At 47.6% G+C, this 20,911-nt stretch overlaps 1 protein-coding gene across 1 annotated transcript; it reads right to left on the reverse strand.

Annotated features, from left to right (window-relative positions):
- Positions 1-4,571: 4,571 nt before the first annotated feature.
- snphb (syntaphilin b) lies at positions 4,572-20,793 on the reverse strand (the record flags this gene model as incomplete). Its single annotated transcript, XM_084333357.1, has 5 exons — positions 4,572-6,843; positions 13,748-13,897; positions 14,315-14,425; positions 15,463-15,579; positions 20,744-20,793. The coding sequence occupies 5 exons, from the start codon at positions 20,791-20,793 to the stop codon at positions 4,572-4,574; spliced, it is 2,700 nt and encodes an 899-aa protein (XP_084189483.1).
- Positions 20,794-20,911: the final 118 nt, after the last annotated feature.

The following is a 20,911-nucleotide window of genomic DNA, read 5'->3' on the forward strand; positions in this document are numbered from 1 at the left end:
GCACCCCTTTTCCATGCAAGCCTACAGGCTACTACACACAACATCATCTGACACTTCCAAGGCCTCCTGGGTCAGGACGAGATGGAGGGACCAGTGGAGGTCAGCAGAACCATCCAGGCTGCACCTCTACATCAATGACCCTCTGGACGTCCCTGGTCAGGACTTGCCCCGGAAGCAGTGGACAACCCTCAACCGCCTAAGGACCGGCGTCAGACGCTACGGCACCTCAATGAAGAGGTGGGGCCTCAAGGACAGTGCCTCATGCGAGTGTGGAGCCCCTGCACAGACTGTGGAACATATAATCACCAGTTGCCCCAAACACTGGCCACCGTATGGAGAACGTGGGCTGATGGAACTGGACGGCGAAACGTTGGCCTGGCTTGCCTCAACGGAGCTGCAGGTCTAAAGACACACTCCAGAAGAAGAAGGCCACACAGGCTGCAGGGTTAGTTAGTTAGAGAGAGAGCAGCTTGGCCCCACAGGCTGCAGGGTTTATTAGTTAGAGAGAGAGAGCAGCTTGGCCCCATAGGCTGCAGGGTTAGTTAGTTAGTTAGTTAGAGAGAGAGCAGCTTGGCCCCACAGGCTGCAGGGTTAGTTAGTTAGAGAGAGCAGCTTGGCCCCATAGGCTGCAGGGTTAGTTAGTTAGTTAGAGAGCAGATTTCAGGTACAAAGAACAACCATATCTCCACTATGAAACAGAATCCAAATATTTGATTTTTATGATCTGTGAAAGTGCTATCAATATTTGTGATCACTTATACGTTATACCCTTTATACGTTGTACCCTTTATACATTAAACCCTAAAACTGTTTGCCTGTTTTACTGCACCACTACTATCACCACTAGATCCGCCCTTGAATGGCCCTTCTAAGGTTTCTCTCCTCCACATTGCCTGTGGTGCATTTTTTCCTATTGCTAGGTTTTAGTGAGTTTTTCCTTACCTTCGCGTGGGGTATGTCTGAGAGTGTTGCATTTATTTTGCATTTATTTAAAAAAATTTAGACTTTATGGTGTTTTTGTTTTGTTCTTGACTTTGTGACGTTTCTTCTTGACTTGTTTAAAGAAGACGTGTGGCGGCCCATGGGGACATTAACGTGTGTTGTCGGACCTTACAAATAAATTTGATTTGATACATTAAACCCTTTACTAATTTATTGGGGGTGTTTGACATCAAGCCGCTGCTGCTCCACTGATGGTGAAACATACTGACTGACCGTCGACTCATCTTGGAATCCAAATAAAGCCACAAATCAAGTCTCAACTTCCCCTAACCAACATAACATGCTATTATCATTTTTCTTCATGTAATAATAAAGAACAAATCTGCCATTCAATTAAAGCTATCCATGGTATTGTCTGTGCCCTGCCCCGATCCACAGCCATGCAGGAGGCTGCTCCAGGCTTGTACATAATCACAGGAATATTTTTGAGTTTCGAGTCTGGATCGTTCAGTCACTGAACGGGTTAGCGAGCATCATTGCTGTCGGCCTCCAGGTGCTTTGGCTGCATGCAGTCTTGGCTACACGTGGTCTTGGCTACACGTGGTCTTGGCTACACGCGGTCTTGGCTACACACAGTCTTGGCTGCGTAGCCAAACCGGAGCCGGACCAAACGTGGAGCAACATACTGTAGACTAGTAAAACCTTTCTTCCTACGTTCCTCACACGTCATCCAGGTCACTTTTCACTTTGTTAGTTCAGCCCTTTAACCTTAAACCAGTCAGTCCACTTTAGCAGACATGTTGGTACCAGTGGAAGAGGGGAGGATGACTGGGACCAGTGGAAGAGGGGTGGACTGGGATCGTGGGAGAGGGGAGGAGGACTGGGATCATGGGAGATGCTACATATGGTTTCCATGACATGGTACCGGCTAGGGCTGACCTTCGAATATTTTTTTGGAATTCGAAGCTTCGGGGCCGAGATTCGATTTTAATTCGAAGCTTCGATAAGAAGAAAAAAAGAAAAAAAACGTATAAATATTAGGGGTGTAACGGTACACAGAAGCCACGGTTCGGTACGTACCTCGGTATTGGGGTCACGGTTCGGTACGATTTCGGTACAACAGAAAAAAAATATATTTATAATTTATAATTTTATTATTATTATAATTTTTTTATAATAATTTATAATTATTATATATTTATGATAATTATTATTATTAAATAGAATACTTTTCTATAGGCTTGCCGTGGTAGTCAGTGATACTGCTGTCATTCTGTATTCAGGCATCCACTGAATAAATTAATTGCCTACTGTCCCTTTAACAACTTATCCTTGCTAAGTTTCAGTTTCACTTCTAGAGAGAATTTTACTTCACGAGACTGAATACTAGAGAACAGATGACATGTTACAACAATGGCAGAGGATTATTTGGATTTAAACACAGTAGCAGTAAACTGGAGGAGCTCAGTATGTACGTTTTATTTTTTTTATTTGATCAGCTCTGCCTGAGAGTCCGGCGGGGGAGAATGTTGGTGTGTGTGTGTCTTTCCATTGGCTTCATTTGGTTGACATTATTGGGCGAACAAGAAAACGAAAGAAAACTGTAAAATTGTAATGACCCTGCAGCGGTTCCAATGTAAATGTGCCTTCTGAAGTCAGACTCTGTGTGCCGCGCGCTGTTCTCACACGGACATGGAACCTGCGAGTGCCTGCATGCGCGACTGGTGTGTGTGCGCTGTGAGGCGTATTCTTCGTATGGCTGCGCGTACCGCACCGTGATGGCCGTACCGTAAATTTGCAGGACGAATACACGTACCGTTACACCCCTAATAATAAATATATTTATTTTTTATGTTGTGGGACTTGTACAGCACTTTGTTCAACTTTGTCAGTGCTGTAAAGTTGAAACCTTTTTAAATCTTAGACAAACAAAACACTTTGCTTTCATGAAATATTGTAAGCCGTCATTTGAGGCTTTATAAAAGCAGCACAATGAACACAAATCTGTCAGTGCAGAGTCCGACCTCATCTTAAATAACAAACAGCATTGCTTGTTGTAATTAACAAAGAGAGGCAGAGTTGATTTTGCACAAAAAAAAATACATGTTAGCCTTATAGCATAATTGCCTAAGTAATTTTTCAAGACTTTCGGAAAAGAAGAGAAAACAAATTTTCGCACAAGTCACACGAGTGAGTTAGGCAGAAAGGGATGTTTAACATAACAAGGTTCTGATTGGCTGAGGACACAGCCACTAAGTCAGGGTGGTGCAGCAGTGTGAGGAGAGTAGAGTTAGGCAGAAATATCAATTTGGCCAAAAAATTACTATGCTATGAGGCTAACATATATAAATAAAAAATCTTTTTTTTATATTCGAATTTTATTTTCATATTCGAATCCCATGCCCATCGAACGAAGCTTCGAAGTATTTAAGACAGCCCTAGTACCGGCTCCACTCAACTTCCTGACTCATTTGAAAAAGACGAGGGGGGAAAGAGCGAGAGAGAGGCAGTAGAGAACAAAGCAGGAAAAATAAATAAAAGGTTATATTCATATTGTTTCATGGTGGTTTTGTTCTAAAGCACAAATAAATAACCATCAAATAACAGATGATTTACTGTGGAAACAGACCGTTTCTCCTTTTCATTCATAAATCTTCCACTGAACCTCATATTGTTGTTGATATAACATGCATTAAAAGCATTTCTTCCAGAGTGAATCTCTTAGTTAATCCATAACTCAATATTGTGTCTTATGTTTGCAGGTTAAGTATTTAATGTCCGTTATTATTGCCTATTAGGCCACCATCATGTAGAATAGTGTAGAGTCTGGCCACCATTTAGATGGGTTAGAGTTAGTGTTTGTGTATAGATGACTAAATGTATCCATTTCTAATACGACTTTCACATGAGCGCGTTGATGAGTGTGATGGTGCTGATGTGTTACAAGAGACTATTCTTTCTGACCAATCAGTGGTCTGCAGTGTTTTGCAAACATTTTGGCATCGCCTCGACTGGAACTGCGACGGAGGTGATACCAAAAAAGTACCAGGTACTATCCACAACTTTTGCCTAAAAGGAAAACCAAAACAGGCGAGTAGAGTCGAGCTGGTACCATGTAATGGAAAAGCGCCAATAGTTAGCCACAAGGCTAACACAAGGCTAACACAGGGCTAACACAAGGCTAACACCAGGCTAACACAGGTATAACACCAGGCTAACACAGGGCTAACACAGGGCTAACACCAGGCTAACACAGGGCTAACACAGGGCTAACACAGGGCTAACACCAGGGCTAACACAAGGCTAACACAGGTATAACACAGGGCTAACACCAGGCTAAAACCAGGCTAACACAGGGCTAACACAGGGCTAACACCAGGCTAACACCAGGCTAACACAAGGCTAACACAATATCTCAAGTCAAAGTCAAAGCGAGATGTACGTTCCCTCCTCAAATTGCCATCAACTAATCTTAATCCTGTATTCTGAGAAAGGGAGGAGGGCCAACTCTCTCCTATCCCATCTCCTCCAGAAGAGGCTCCAGGACCGCAGAGGTCAAAGGTCACCAGGAAGGCCCGGACAGAGCTCCTCCATGCACTCCGGCGGCGCAGGGACGGGGGGGGATCCTCTCATATCTGCGTCCCCCCGAGGTCCCCCCCCCCCGCGGGGTAGTGCCTGAGCCCGCCCCCCCGCCGCAGGGAGTGCAGGGCCACCGTGCAGCAGCCGCGCAGCAGCATACCGATGTGGTACATGGGCTGTCCGGTACGCACCGGGCCTCGGCACAGCCATGCCACCGTGGGGACCACCGGGACCGCCACCGCCAGGAGGTCCACCAGGAAGTGGCGGCTCCAGTAGCTCTTCTGGACGGGAGCTTCCTCCTCCTCTGCACTGCCCACCGCCCCCTGTCCTACATCATCATCATCATCATCATCAACGTCCTCCGTCACTACGGTGACCCCAGCCATCTCCTCTTGGGACGTGGATCTTCTTGGCTGCGAGGTATGAGGCTGAGCCTGTTCCATACCTGGTGGTAACTGTGCTGCCTCAACCTGCCTCTCCTCTAGCTTTACCTCCCCCTGCAGCCCTACCTCCCCCTGCCTCTCCTGCAGCCCTACCTCCCCCTGCCTCTCCTGCAGCTCTACCTCCCCCTGCCTCTCCTGCAGCCCTACCTCCCCCTGCCTCTCCTGCAGCTCTACCTCCCTCTGCCTCTCCTGCAGCCCTACCTCCCCCTGCCTCTCCTGCAGCCCTACCTCCCCCTGCAGCTCTACCTCCCCATGCCTCTCCTGCAGCCCTACCTCCCCCTGCAGCTCTACCTCCCCCTGCCTCTCCTGCAGCTCTACCTCCCCCTGCAGCCCTACCTCCCCCCGCCTCTCCAGCTCTACCTCCCCCTGCGGCCCTACCTCCCCATGCCTCTCCTGCAGCTCTACCTCCCCCTGCCTCTCCTGCAGCCCTACCTCCCCCTGCCTCTCCTGCAGCCCTACCTCCCCCTGCCTCTCCTGCAGCCCATCCTCTGCACCAGGGCTCTCCAGGTTATCTGCTCGACTCCTCTCTCCGGTAGGTCCTCCCAGCCCAGCCTCCCCCTGCATTCCAGCTGCTAGCTCCTCTGGAGTTGCATCCTCTTCCCCTCCTCTCCCCCTCCTCCTCCTCCTCTCCCCCTCACCACCTCCCACGGTGCTCACCTCCCCCTCCTCCTCCTCTTCCCTCTCCTCGTTCTCCCGATTCTCTCCCCACCCCTCCCTCTCCTCCTCACACAGAGGAAACTCCATGGAGCAAGACATGGTGGCAGAGCGCGGTAAGGGCCGGACCAGGGGCGTTCTGGAGACGGGGATCGGCTCCGTGGCGGTCGTCATGAGTGTCGCCGTGGTTAGCGAAGTTGTGGTGGCGATGGAGTCCAGCTCCCCCAGCTCCTCCTCGTCCGACATCCAGGTGGAGGTGGGGCTGCAGGCCTGCGAGCGGAAGGTGCGTTGCTCGGCGATGGTGTCCAGGTCGGCGGGGTGTCCTCCTGCCGCCGTGGGGACCGGACAGCTCTCAGTCTGGATGCCTTGCTCGCGCAGGTGGTGCAGGTAGAGGTGGTGGTGGGACAGGCAGGGGTGGCTCACACTGCCGGCTCCGCCCAGGGCACAGTGGAGCATCTTCTCAGAGGTGGAGGAGTGGGGCAGGGTGTGGGGCAGGGTGTGGGAGTAGGCGTGGGGCAGGGAGGTGGGCAGGGAGTGCGGCAGAGAGGTGGGCAGGGTGTGGGGCAGGGTGTAGGGGAGGCTCTGGGCGTAGGAGCTGAGCAGAGAGGCCGTCTCCTCGGACAGGAAGGCCGCCTCCAGCAGGAGGTCAGCGCGGCTGGGCAGGCCGCTGTCCCCGCAGCACACGAAGCCGCTGTCCTGGGTGCCCTCCCCCGACGGGCAGGGGAACTCCGGCCCGTTCCCGTTCCGGTCCGCCAGCGCCGGGTCACTCAGCTTGATGTAGGTGGAGCTGCGGGTCAGCGAGCGGGCCGGGGAGCCGTCACAGGAGCAGGACCCCCGTCCCGCCGTCACAGGCCTGGGACCCGCGGGACTCTCGCCCGACACGGACGCGGGCGCCGAGCCCCCGACTCGGCCCCGGCAGCCCAGCAGAGCCTCCCCCTCCCGGACCAGGCCGGTCTGGGCCAGCTCCATGCTGCGCAGCAGGTTCTCCAGCTTGTGGTTCTGGAGGTTGATGTCCTGGAAGTACTTCTGGAGCCCCGCGTCCCCGCTGCCTGCCCCCCCCTCGCCGAGGCTGGCGCACACGGTGTCCACGGCGTCCTTCAGCTGCTGGATCTCCCGCCGGGCCTCCTTCAGGGCCAGCTGGGCCTCCACCCGGTGGCACTCCTCCTCCACCCAGTCGTCCTGCATCCTGGACAGCTGACCACGCAGCTCATCGATCTCCGTGTCCCTGGGAGGCGGGGGGGGGGAGGCAGGGAGTGGGGGGGGGGGGGGGGGGGGGAGAGATAGAAGGGGGGCAGGTGTCAATATATATATATTTTTTTTCAGAAAAAATTTAAATCAGAGAATTATATCTTGCAGCATATTTAAAGTTTTTCTTTCTTATATTAAAGTATATTTTGTTTTTAAGAATTGTAAAGGATAGGCAAAAATAAGCACGTGCTTCAGCCTATTCCTTTTCTCGGTCGTTGAGTTTGGATTTTGTGTGTGAGCTTACTTTTTCCATATAGGGAGGCAACTTCTCTTTTTATTTTTTTTTGAACCTACTTTCTATAGAAGCAGCTCGGAGGTGCGCCGTTTCAAAGCATGCCATCTAAGAATGAAGTGAGCGTGTTATTGGAATGATTGATTGATTGATTGAAAATTGTATTAATGTCTGCCTTGTTTCGAACTGGTTATGCTTTGGCCCTCTTTCGAAGTCGGTTATGCTTAGTTTGGAATCAGGGCTGGTGGTCTATCGCCCTGCTCTAAAGATAAACTCTAAGCATAACCAATTTCGAAAGAGGGCCAAAGCATAACCAGTTCGAAACAACAAGGCTTCAAAGCATGAGATTTTTCCTTTTTCTCAGCAAGACACAAAACCTTTTCTAGAATAGATTATGTTTTTGCGTCCCCTAGACTATTTGATAGCTTTGACGTTGAATTGGGGCCCACTGCATTGTCAGACCACAAATATTTACTTCTAAAGGGTTCACTCAGTAGAATGACATCACGGGCCCCTAGATAGCGCTTTAACTCGACACTGCTGAAGAACAAGGAATTCAACCTGCAATTTAAAGAAAAACTCATTGAATTCCTGCAGTTTAATGCTGGATCGGTACAAGACCCCAGAATTTTATGGAACTCGGTTAAGGGTTTTATCAGGAGTAACACTACTCTCTTTGCCTCTAACCTCCGCAAGGAACGTCTCTCCAAATTGGTAGAACTGGAAGGGCTTCACTCCACATTGTTCTCCTCTTTGCAGCGCAACTACTCTGGTCGACTGGAGTTTCAAATGAAAATTTTGAAAAAGGAGATTAACTCCATTTTAAGACAACAATCTGAATTTCAAATGCACAGAACAAGACAACATTATTACTTTCATGGCTCTAAACCTAGTCACCTACTAGCTATGAAGATACGGGCCAGTGAACAATTTGCGGATATCCCTGCCATCAAGGACCAACAGGGGAAGGTTACCACCGACCCCAAAAAAATCAACGAGACTTTTCGTTCATTTTATTCCAATCTGTACGAGTCAGAAGTGATCTTCGATCATAATAAGCTAGAGGAATTTCTTGATCAAATTAACTTACCACAACTCTGAGGATGATGCTAAACGGTTAGATGCACCTATTACACTAGAGGAACTTAGGGAGGCGATTGCTGACATGCAAAGTGGTAAGGCCCCTGGCTGGGACGGTATTCCGCCCGAACTGTACCTCTCATTCTGGGATGTACTTGGACCCCCATTACTTGATATGATTTTACACTCAATCAAAGAGGGAAACTTTTCCAGGGATGTCAATATGGCACTCATATCTGTCCTACTTAAGAAAGATAAGGACCCCACCGAATGCGGTAGCTATAGACCCTTAAGCCTACTCGGAACCGATCTCAAGCTGTACGCTAAGGTGCTAGCCATCCGACTTCAAAAGCATATGACATCTCTAGTTCACCCTGATCAGACAGGCTTCATAAGAGGCCGCCTGATCACGGATTATATTAGACGGTTACTGCATGCGATAGATGCCAGCAAGGATGCCGCGACCCCTACGGCTGTCATATCCTTAGATGCGATGAAGGCCTTTGACAGATTGAAGTGGTCTTATTTATGGGCAGTACTTAGAAGGATGGGGTTAGGTGAAGGGTTCATCCATATGATCAAAGTGCAATATACAGGTCCATCGGCCATGATTTTAACAGGTAAACTCTGCTCGCCACTCTTCCCTGTATCGCGCTCGTCCAGACAGGGTTGTCCTCTTAGTCCCGGACTATTTGCTCTATCCCTCGAACCTTTAGCTCAGTACATAAGACAATCTCAGACCATATCACCGATCTCAATTAAGGGCACACAGCATCACATCAGATGCAGATGATGTACTCTTGTTCATGCAGAACCCTGCCACCTCCCTACCTCATCTTCTCAAAGTAATAGATGATTTTGGCAGTCTATCGGGATTTAAGATCAACTGGCCAAAATCGGCCTTCCTTCCACTCAATGTGACTGCGAAGGCTACCATCCTCCCAGCAAATATACTCATGGTAGAACACTTTAAATGTCTTGGAGTTGAAATATTCCCCACTATAGGCCAGACGGTGAAGTATAATTACTCCGGCTTGCGAGACAGGATCACAGATGACTTCAGCAGGTGGTCAAAATTAAAAAACTCATTACAGGCCCGAGCGTCAATAGTTAAGATGAATGTTTTTCCCAGAATTAACCTCATCAGCTCCATGTTGCCGTTACCCCCCCTGCTGGTTACTGGCAAAAACTGCACTCTGCTGCATATAAATTCATTTGGAACAACAAACGCCCACGATTAAAAAGATCCACTGCACAGAGAAATAAAACCGATGGGGGTTTAGCCTTTCCAGACTTCAAATATTACTTTCAAGCGTTCTCTTTAAGACCACTGATCACCTGGTTTGATTCTCAAGCAGCGGTATCCTGGAGACCATTGGAGGAGAAGATAGTGGCCCCACATAGACTGCAGGATATAGTGTACACCAACATATCAATTAAGCAATGCAACTTAAGATTTGGCCCTCTTATTACACATATGATCCGGATTTGGCGTGACACACAGAAAATTTGTACTAACCACCATAAATGGCACATGCATTCTCCCCTATTTAATAACAATTTACTCCTTATTGGACAACAACCTATCAGATACCCTGGTTGGGAAAAGAAAGGCATACACACATTGGGGGATATCTTCGATGACTCTGGTCTCCGCTGTTTAAGATATATCCAACAAATTTGACCTCCCCAGTTCCTCCTTTTTCTTCTATTTACAAATAAGAGCAGCTCTGAAGGCTCACGGCGTCCCATGGGATGCTCCACTTGAGCACCACAGGTTTCACAAATAATTTTATGACAAGGAGACGTCGAGAGGCTTCGTCTCTGACTTTTATCGCCACTTACTTACGTCCTCATATAAGGTCCTTCCCCTAGACACGGTTTGGAGGAAGGATATCCCAGAGCTGGAGGTAGATTTTGATTGGGATGCAGTCTGGGAAAATGTTCGGCTATCATCACGCAACCCAAATCACCAACAGATTAATCTTAACTTTGTTCATAGGACTTATCTGACCCCTAGACGATTGAACCTAATGGGTCTCAGACCTGACTCTCGATGCTCCTTGTGTTCAAACGGTGCTATTGGTACATATATGCATATGTATTGGGAATGCCCTCCTGTTGAGACCTTTTGGGAAAATGTTACCACTCAATTATCAGAGATTTTATCTTTGACCATACCGACACTGCCTTCTGTACTGTTGTTGAATGATGTTTCTCAGTTATCAACCTCTGTACATGTAAAGAGACTCATTTTGGCGGGTCTTACAGCTGCCAAAAAGTTGATAGCGTCACGCTGGATTCAACCGGATAAAATGTGCCCGAAGGTATGGATTCTCACCTATCTCGATGTGATTTATCTAGAGATATCTACTGCATGGATTTTAGGTGTTAATGAAGCCAGCATCGCAGTCTGGGTAGCTGTGGTGGATAAGATAAAGTAACGCATATAAATTTGGAGTTTTCTGGTGTTGAATGAAGTAGTGGATGTATAGCCCACGTTGGGGTCCTGAGGGGGGAGAGCAAGCGAGTGTCCATGGTATTGTATTTATTATTTTTATGTCTTTTAGTCTATTTTCATTCTGATTTAATTACCGGACTGTCATTATTGTTATTATTATTTCTGTTATTGTCCTGTGAGTTATTGTTGATTATTACTGTTACTGTATTGTTTGTCTTGTTTCATGTAAAAAAAGAGAAATAAAAAACATTTGTTCAAAAAAAAAAAGGCTTCAAAGCATGCCGTCTAACAGTGAAGTGAGCGTGTGTTATTGGATTGATTGATTGATTAAAAATGTTATTAACAGTGAAATGAGTGTCCTTTTGACAAATGGCATCTAACAACACACTTCGCGCGATTTATATTTTGTTTAACAATCAGTCATGACCAACCAATTACATAATCCAACATTGTGTAAGCAACTAACACATTCCACGTGACAGAATCGTTTTTGAATGAGTCGTTATGACGCTATCAATACATCCATTCATAAAGATTATTGTCCGCCATCTTGGTTTCATTCCTAAAACCACGAACGGCGGAGTGATTGTAATTCGGTTGTGGGCGGGTTCTGGGATCACGAGCGTGTGTTATGATAAATAACAACGTCTAACTTGACTGTTTCAGCCAATCAGAACGAGAAATTTGCATGCCATTGTAATTGTATAAACCCCAGTAATAACATTACAATTGAATTAAATACAATTTAGGCCTCAATGAGACGTGTTCCTCCCGGCCACCGGCAACGACATTATCAGCCAAATGCGCATCACAGATTATCTGTACATTGACCGAGTGGAATCCCGTTCTATTCACATAACTGGATTTGTTTATTGATGGAGCTTTGAAAGCTACACAGGTACAGTCTATTGCTCCGATGATGTTGGGTAACCTGGCATAAAATCCTCTCTTGGCCTCGGCCTGCTGTTATTATTGATATTGTATGTAGTTGGGGATTGGGGAAATTACGACATCCAACACTGGGTTTTGTTCCACGCTCCAATTTGGGTCCCAAATAGGCGAATGTCTCGGGTAGTGGACTCTACTTAATATTATGTTCTCTCTCGGCAAATACACTGACTCTCTGAAAACAGCCCCCCACGAGAAGTATTCCTATAACGCTATAAACCAGGCTGAATTAATTCGGAAAGATCTATTCCAAATGCTATTTATAGGGTTTGACAATAATTACACAAATGTCGCTATTTTACAAATAACTATAATGAATTACATGTCATACCGAACACGTCATTGTTGGAACTCTAATGCATGAAAGCTTATTCCGTCCGTCTGTAGTCTTCCTACCGCTTGGTGACATGTCCGCACGGTCTGAGCGGTGCATAGATATACGCACAATGTCAAGCACACGTTCAAATTGATAAATCCCACACTTTGCTTAGAAATTATCGTACGCGGGCACCCAAGTGGTGACCCATGTAACGTGCTGTGTCGCGAAGCGGCCGACCCGGGTTCGATTCCCGGACCCGGCGTCCTTTGCAGAATGTCCTCCCCCTGCTCTGTCTCCCGTTCCTCCTCTCTCTCTCCCTCTATCGGACAGCCCAGTAGTACAAACAAATAAAAAAAATCGACCAAAAACATAATAAAATAAATAAATTATCGTACGCAAGGTTTACGCACATATCTGTGCGTACGCAGCATTGATAAATGAGGGCCCTGGACTGTTGCCCATTGTAATATTATCTTTATAAAAACTAAAATAGTAAATGTAATATTATCTTTATAAAAACTAAAATATTAAATGAGTGAAACTAGGAAGGAAGACTGTCAGGTTCTAAACTGTGGATATAAAACAGGGAAGGTAAAGAAGGTTTTAACTGTTAAACAGTCATTCAGAACTATTGTATTGCACTGCATTATTGCATCATTTTACTCTGTCTATTTCTATTTGTCCAAATATCACCGTCAATGTGTCAGCTAGACCTCCCCTTTGGAAGGGTGCAGGCGATCAACTGTTGTAATACGGACCAAAGGAAACAATTCCGACTTCTGCTTGAATGTTATTTATTTAGGATATCATATCCAAACACTCAAGCACTCCAATGCCACTAGCAAATAGCCACCGGGTGGTCAATTAGACAGCAGGTAGCTAGTCATTAGTTAGTATTCACGGTCAGTTAACAGTCAGTTAACGGTCAGTAGTCATTAGCAGTAGCAGATTATTTACCTATACAAATGGGAAAGAAAAAGGCATTCATAAGCCACATGTGCTATGCATATATAAATGATAAATTACTAACATAATCAGTGCATACAATGCAACGTACCGTTAGCCAGTTAGATCGGCCACGGGGCATTTCTCCTTACAGGCCTATGGCCATGAGTGTCGCTTAAATAGTGCGTCGCACCGGCGCTGAGGCAGCTCACCTGTCCACAGTCTCAGACGCACGTTCCAGTGAGTGACCACTAGGCGCCACCAGAAAATAAATAATACTTGCAAAATGAATGTCTCTATAATAACGATAATAATAATTTCTCTGTAGGGATGACGTAGGATAATTCTCCACTATTTTACTCTTTTTATTATTGTCCATTTTAAAACTGCAATAGAATCTAACCATAAACAAGGTGGCCTGTTGAGATGTTAGATCTTTATGTGAAAAACAATGTGATTGGGGCGCTCCAGTAGCACACCACATAGCGCGCTGAGTCGCGAAGCGGTCGTCCCGGGTTCGTTTCCCAGTCCCGGCGACCATTTGCCGCATGTCTTCCCTGCCTCTCCTCCCGTTCTCCCTCTCTCCCTCTATCGGTCCTTCAGAAAAAGCTGAAAATGCTATAAATAAAAGTTACAAATCTTTTTAAATTTTTTTTGTGATTTTATATGTCTGCACTTTATGTGCTCATTTTGTCTTTTTGCTGCTGTGAAGCACTTTGAGCTGCAATTCTTGTATGAAAGGTGCTATACAAGTAAAGTTTATTATTATTATTATGATCGATATGGGGAAAATAATCTATAGCCAAAACCTGCTTAGGAAAAAAATAAACAAAACGGACAAGGACAGGAAAGTTGCCTTCCGTCTTCGTAAAACCAATTAAAGCGCAGTATCCTACCTGTCCTGCAGGCTGTCCACGGTCTCCCTTAGCCGCGCCCGCAGGTGTCGGATACACAGCTCCTTCTGCTGCAGCGGCGTGAGGTACTGCTCCGGGGGCGGCGGGCGGATGCCATGGTTGTCGGTACATGACGTGTACTTCTGATGTCGCCTGAGACACACGAGACATGAGTGAGACACTCCCTGACAGAGGTGTTTGAGCCACGCCAGGTCAATAAAGACATAAAGATATTGAATAAAAGAAATAATGACGAAAACCCGACTATACTCGGGTCTGGCGCTGAACGGTTGGCGAGTTAACCTGACTTTCCTCGGGTCTGGCGCTGATTGAGTTAAAGAGCACAGCGGTCAAAGGTTACTCGTTATTAACTGCGGTGAAGCACAGCTGACTTCTTAACTTGATAAATTAACGACCGGGAAGGAAAACACACTGATGTAAAAATATGAAACGTTCACCAAAGATTTGCGAATGCTTTCTATTGTTGGCAAGATAACTGTGATTGGTTCTGCCAGACACCTGTCCTGGGATACAACAGTGTGTGGAGACAGATCTGGAGTCAGTTCTTACCCCTTGGTCGGGCTGCAGTCGCTTCCCCTGCAGGAGCTCGAGTTGTTGCTACCACTGCTGAGAGAGGTGTTGCCATGGAGATCTCTGCCACTGGGCGGGGCCGCAGGCCGTCTGTTCCAAAGTGGGAGGGGCTATGTTAACATGTCATCAGTAGCAACCACAGTGTTGTACTAGAAACAATTGCACTACATTGACTGTAGAATTCCATGAGTTGCAGAACAAAACTTGACCTTTGTTCAAAACAAAGTAAAAAAAAAAAGAAAAAAAAGAAAAACACACAAACAAGAGCTCCAATCAGGGCCACGAGCATGATGCTGGGAGAGACCAGAGACACACAAGACACAAGCATGCTGGGAGAGACCAGAGACACAGGAGACACGAGCATGATGCTGGGAGAGACCAGAGACACACGAGACACGAGCATGCTGGGAGAGACCAGAGACACACGAGACACGAGCATGATGCTGGGAGAGACCAGAGACACAGGAGACACGGGCATGCTGGGAGAGACCAGAGACACACGAGACACGAGCATGCTGGGAGAGACCAGAGACACGAGCATGCTGGGAGAGCCCAGAGACACGAGTATGCTGGGAGAGCCCAGAGAGACACACGAGACAAACACAAAGGCCACGAGGAAAACACAACTGTGTTGAATTCATCTGAATTCTCTCCCAACACAGAGTGAAACTGACACCAAGAGGTTATGGGTTGGCGGTGACACTCTTGTTACATATTATTGACATGGTGAGAGATTAGTCAAAAGATGGGATTCCTGAGAAGTGCGATGCAGGACAACTCGGAAATGAAGGTAAGTAACACACGTTTCCCCAAAGGAAATAAATTGAGGACAACTTGCAGTGACCACTAACACAAAAAAAAGTGCAACTTAAAATGAGACGGATCAGTTTGTGATGTTTTATAATAACTGGTTAACATGCCATGAATATCATGGCCAGACATTTTCCACAATGACACATGATGAGGAAACGTTGTGGTAAAGTATATGAAGGGCCACAGTCTCAACATTCAAACCCAACCCATGCTGGAGAACATTAACGGGGGAGAAAATGTGAACTGATGTGAAAACAGACCGAGGACGAGGTGTGGAGGGCGAGTTTGTCCGGCGCTCCGGAGACTTGGTGGACGTGTATCCTTTAGTCGGAGACTTGGAGGCTGCGTACCCTTTAGTCGGACGCATAGAGACCATGTAGCCGGTCTCCATGGGGACGTAGTCTAGCTCAATCAACCTGCAGTAGTCGAACCTGACCAATCAGAGACAACAGGAAGTTATTACTTATTAGGGATGGTCGGAGCTAACAATATACTCGTTATCACCATACATAACGCTTATATTGAAACACGTTGAGATTAGGGCCGTTCTTTCAACCTAAAAGTGCACTTTCTTCAACCTCGAAGTAAACAAATCACAGAACGGTAGCCAGTTAGTAGGTATCAACGTGAGCTCCCGGGACGGTAGCTACGGTAGTTAGTTAGCACCATCCAGGTATCAACGTGAGCTCCCGGGACGGTAGCTAGTTAGTTAGCACCATTTTTCTATTTCATTGAACATTGCACATGTTAAAAGCAAATTTTTTACTCAAAATGTGAGTATTACCAAGTCAACTTGTGTTCTTAAAACAATGACAATAAACATAGTTTTATTAGGTTGAAATAATGTGGTTGTGTACTTATTTTTATGTTAACTTAATGCACAGTAACTGAACTCAATATTTTTAAGTTCTGGTAACTTATTATTTTTTTTTTGACAGTGTAGTCTTGCGATCAATCAAAACTTATTTACATGATATACCTCACATTCACCCTCCATTCACATCCTGGTGTTCTCCTGGTGTTCTCCATTAGGCCTGTAGGTGGAGCTATGACAGCACACGTACAGTACACACACCGATGGTGTGTGATGTGTCCAAAAATGAATGGGCAAATGTGAGTGAAATGGTCGCAGTGTATGCAGCTGTTTGTCTGCATTGCACCCCCCCCCCCCCCCCAACTCAGATTTAGGGTTGATACAACCATCATAATAATATTGTTAATAATAACAATAACAATAATGATGTAATAATGTAAAAATTATCATTAAAAATACCTGATTATGAGAAAAAAAAATTATGATGCATGGAATATTGTTGAGGCACACTAGTTACAACTATATTTCAAACAGGCACTCTATGTCAAAAAGGTTGCTGACCCCTGGTCTAGACTACCCTACTGTCAGTCTGGGGAGGGTGTAGACTACCCTACCATTGGTCTGGAGAGGGTGTAGACTACCACATGCCCCCTGTCGGTCTGGGGAGGGTGTAGACTACCTTACTGTCGGTCTGGGGAGGGTGTAGACTACCCTACTGTCTGTCTGGGGAGGGTGTAGAGTACCCTACTGTCGGTCTGGGGAGGGTGTAGAGTACCCTACTGTCGGTCTGGGGAGGGTGTAGACTACCCTACTGTTCGTCTGGAGAGGGTGTAGACTACCCTACCATTGGTCTGGGGAGAATGTAGACCACCCTACCGTTGGTCTGGGGAGGGTGTAGACCACCCTACCATTGGTCTGGGGAGGGTGTAGACCACCCTACCATTGGTCTGGGGAGAATGTAGACCACCCTACCGTTGGTCTGGGGAGGGTGTAGACCACCCTACCATTGGTCTGGGGAGGGTGTAGACCACCCTACCATTGGTCTGGGGAGGGTGTAGACCTCAGATACATCTGGAGTCACCAGCTGCTTCCTTTCACCTGCTGCTAGGAGTTTCACTGGGAGAACGTAACGCGTGGGGGAGGTTCACACTATCTCCCCCACCTCCCGATCACCAGACCGACCAGGAGTCACTATTGTAATGACCAGGACTCCTCCCCTCACGAACACTGCCAAGGACTCATCCCCTCACCGAACACTGCCAAGGACTCACCGAACACCCCCTCACCGAAAACTGCCAAGGACTCAACCCCTCACCGAACACTGCCAAGGACTCAACCCCATCACTGAACACTGCCAAGGACTCAACCCTTCACCGAACACTGCCAAGGCCTCACCGAACACCCCCTCGCCGAACACTGCCAAGGACTGATCCCCTCACCAAACACTGCCAAGGACTCAACCCCATCACTGAACACTGCCAAGGACTCAACCCTTCACCGAACACTGCCAAGGCCTCACCGAACACCCCCTCGCCGAACACTGCCAAGGACTGATCCCCTCACCAAACACTGCCAAGGACTCAACCCCATCACTGAACACTGCCAAGGACTCAACCCTTCACCGAACACTGCCAAGGCCTCACCGAACACCCCCTCGCCGAACACTGCCAAGGACTGATCCCCTCACCAAACACTTCGTGTTATTCCTCCTTGGCGCAGCAATGTAGCAAAGTTCAAGAAAATGAAATCTAGTGTGGGATGCGTGTCCTACCTACCATGGCACAATGTCAAGGCTGACGAGCATGAGCTCTCTGGCGTGATCTTTTTACCCGTCATCTATTCTAGTCTTTGTGAACGTCGACACGCACCGAATATCCGGTTATTCGCTCAAACCACCCACCAACTAACTAACTTGTGCACATCCCTAGTTACGTCACAGGTGATAGGAAGTGATGACAACATACAGTGTGCATACTCCTTTAATATTCATGCACTCACTGTACCTTTAAGCCAGGTTGAGACGGAACTAAACCTACAAAAAATCTCTCACTCACTCACTCTCTGCCGTATTAACGGTAATCATTCATCAGTAGTGCCGAATTTCTCAGTTCTCCGCTTGATATAATTAATTAAAAAAAAAATCCAATCTAACTAAATTCGTTCGCTAATAAAATTCTTAACATGGTAAATGTGATTATAACAGACTGCTGTTTAATGTCGGGCCGACTGCCCACAGACGGACTTTCGGAACCTTCATTTGGGAGAAATAAATAATACGTTTAATAATCTCAAAAACTAAGCGTCTGTTATGAGGCTCCAAGCATGCTTTAAAAATAGACCAGAAGCTAAATCATATCTTTACAAGGAGTGATGATTGAGCAGGTTACGGAGGCCAAATTATTGGGTGTCACACTTGACAAAACACTTTCATGGTCCACTCACATCGATAAGCTGGTTGCCAAAATGAGCAGAGGCATTTCAGTCATTAGAAGGTGTGCCCATTTCTTAACAGAAATGACAATGGTACAGGTAATACAATCCCTAGTCTTATCCCACCTTGACTACCGTCCAGCAGTCTGGTCTAGTGCCTCAAAACAAGAGCTTAACAAGATCCAACTGACTCAGAACAGAGCTGCCCGCCTGGCCCTTCACTGTCCAATGAGGGACAGTGTGGAAGGGATGCATGCCAGGCTGTCATGGTGGAGGGTGGAAGACAGACTGGCTTGTAGCATCATCCTCTTTGGTAGAAATATATGTACCTTGAGAGTGCCTATATGTTTACAGATGATACATACAAAAGATCAACATGTTTATAATACCAGACATGCAGCTATGGAAAGATTCACACTTCCACTACCCAAAACGAATTAATTAAAGAAAACTGTAATGTATAGAGCTATGTCAAACTGGAACAAACTGCCATTACATCTAACACATATTACCCAGTAAGACAAGTTTCAAAAATAAATTGAGAACAGCGATTTTACAGAAAGAAATCATTTTATGATATACTTTTTTTTTTTATCCAAATTAGGGAATTTGTGTGGTGGTAGGTGAGAGTTGGGACCTCTGTGACCTCTCCACTTCTGTGGAGCTTCATTCATGTAGACAGACAAATTACTATCTTTACTGTCATTAGTATTCTTTGTTTTGGTGTTGTTGCTTGTGTAGCCGGTCCAACACTGAACCTGCCACTATTTCGACCATGCCTTGAGTGGGAGTCGAACCCCGGGCGTCCGCACGGGGGGAAGCAACACAAACCGCTGCGCCAAGAGAGGAATTCCTCCCTAAGCGCTCAGTTTGGATGCCTCTGGGGAGTGAGTTTTACTTCCATGTACCGCTACCGAGCCAGCCACATCTCTGGTCACACTATCGCGGTACATATCCGTTACACTCACCCCCCCTAAACTCACACCACCCAAGGCATCCGGGTCACGGCACCACTGTAGCCGGTCCAACACTGAACCTGCCACTATTTCGACCATGCCTTGAGTGGGAGTCGAACCCCGGGCGTCCGCACGGGGGGAAGCAACACAAACCGCTGCGCCAAGAGAGGAATTCCTCCCTAAGCGCTCAGTTTGGATGCCTCTGGGGAGTGAGTTTTACTTCCATGTACCGCTACCGAGCCAGCCACATCTCTGGTCACACTATCGCGGTACATATCCGTTACACTTGTACAATGTTATTTTGAGAGGACCCCAGTAAGAGTAGTTGTTACTGTGGTAACAACTAATGGGGATCCTAAATAAACTAAACTAAACTAGTTGAGCCACAGCCCCCTCTCAGGACCACCTCCTAGTTGAGCCACAGCCCCCTCTCAGGACCACCTCCTAGTTGAGCCACAGACCCCTCTCAGGACCACCTCCTAGTTGAGCCACAGCCCCCTCTCAGGACCACCTCCTAGTTGAGCCACAGCCCCCTCTCAGGACCACCTCCTAGTTGAGCCACAGCCCCCCTCCAGACCACCCCCTAGTTGAGACTCAGCCCCCCTCCAGACCACCCCCTAGTTGAGACTCAGTCCCCCTCCAGACCACCCCCTAGTTGAGACTCAGCCCCCCTGCAGACCACCCCCTAGTTGAGACTCAGCCCCCCTCCAGACCACCCCCTAGTTGAGACTCAGCCCCCCTCCAGACCACCCCCTAGTTGTGACTCAGTCCCCCTCCAGACCACCCCCTAGTTGAGATTCAGCCCCCCTCCAGACCACCCCCTAGTTGAGACTCAGCCCCCCTCCAGACCACCCCCTAGTTGAGACTCAGTCCCGCTCCAGACCACCCCCTAGTTGAGACTCAGTCCCCCTCCAGACCACCCCCCTAGTTGAACCACAGCCCCCTCCAGACCACACCCTAGTTGAGACTCAGTCCCCCTCCAGACCACCCCCTAGTTGAGACTCAGCCCCCCTCCAGACCACCCCCTAGTTGAGACTCAGCCCCCCTCCAGACCACCCCCTAGTTGAGACTCAGCCCCCCTCCAGACCACCCCCTAGTTGAGACTCAGTCCCCCTCCAGACCACCCCCCTAGTTGAACCACAGCCCCCTCCAGACCACCCCCTAGTTGAGACTCAACCCCCCTCCAGACCACCCCCCTAGTTGAACCACAGCCCCCTCCAGACCACCCCCTAGTTGAGACTCTGGAGACTTGGGAGATACCGCTGAGACTGGGGAGACACCGCTGACAGAAGTGAGGCTTAAAGCGAGAGGGATGTTTCTCTGAAGAAAACCAAGGAGCAAATGCAAAAGGAAAGAGGCGTGGCTGAAATCATGCTTTTCCGATTGGTTGCCTACCTGCGTGAGCCTGACGCAGACCTCCGGTTGGCTGGAGCAGGAGCAGACATGGGGCCGGGCAGCCTCGCTCTCCCGCTGGGGTCAGGGTTAGGACCCGCCCAGCTCCTGAGTGACAGACAGCCTCTCTCTCCCGCTGGGGTCAGGGTTAGGACCCGCCCAGCTCTTGAG

Source organism: Notolepis coatsorum (assembly GCF_963971535.1).
Source record: "Notolepis coatsorum genome assembly, chromosome: 17".
NCBI lineage: Eukaryota > Metazoa > Chordata > Actinopteri > Aulopiformes > Paralepididae > Notolepis > Notolepis coatsorum.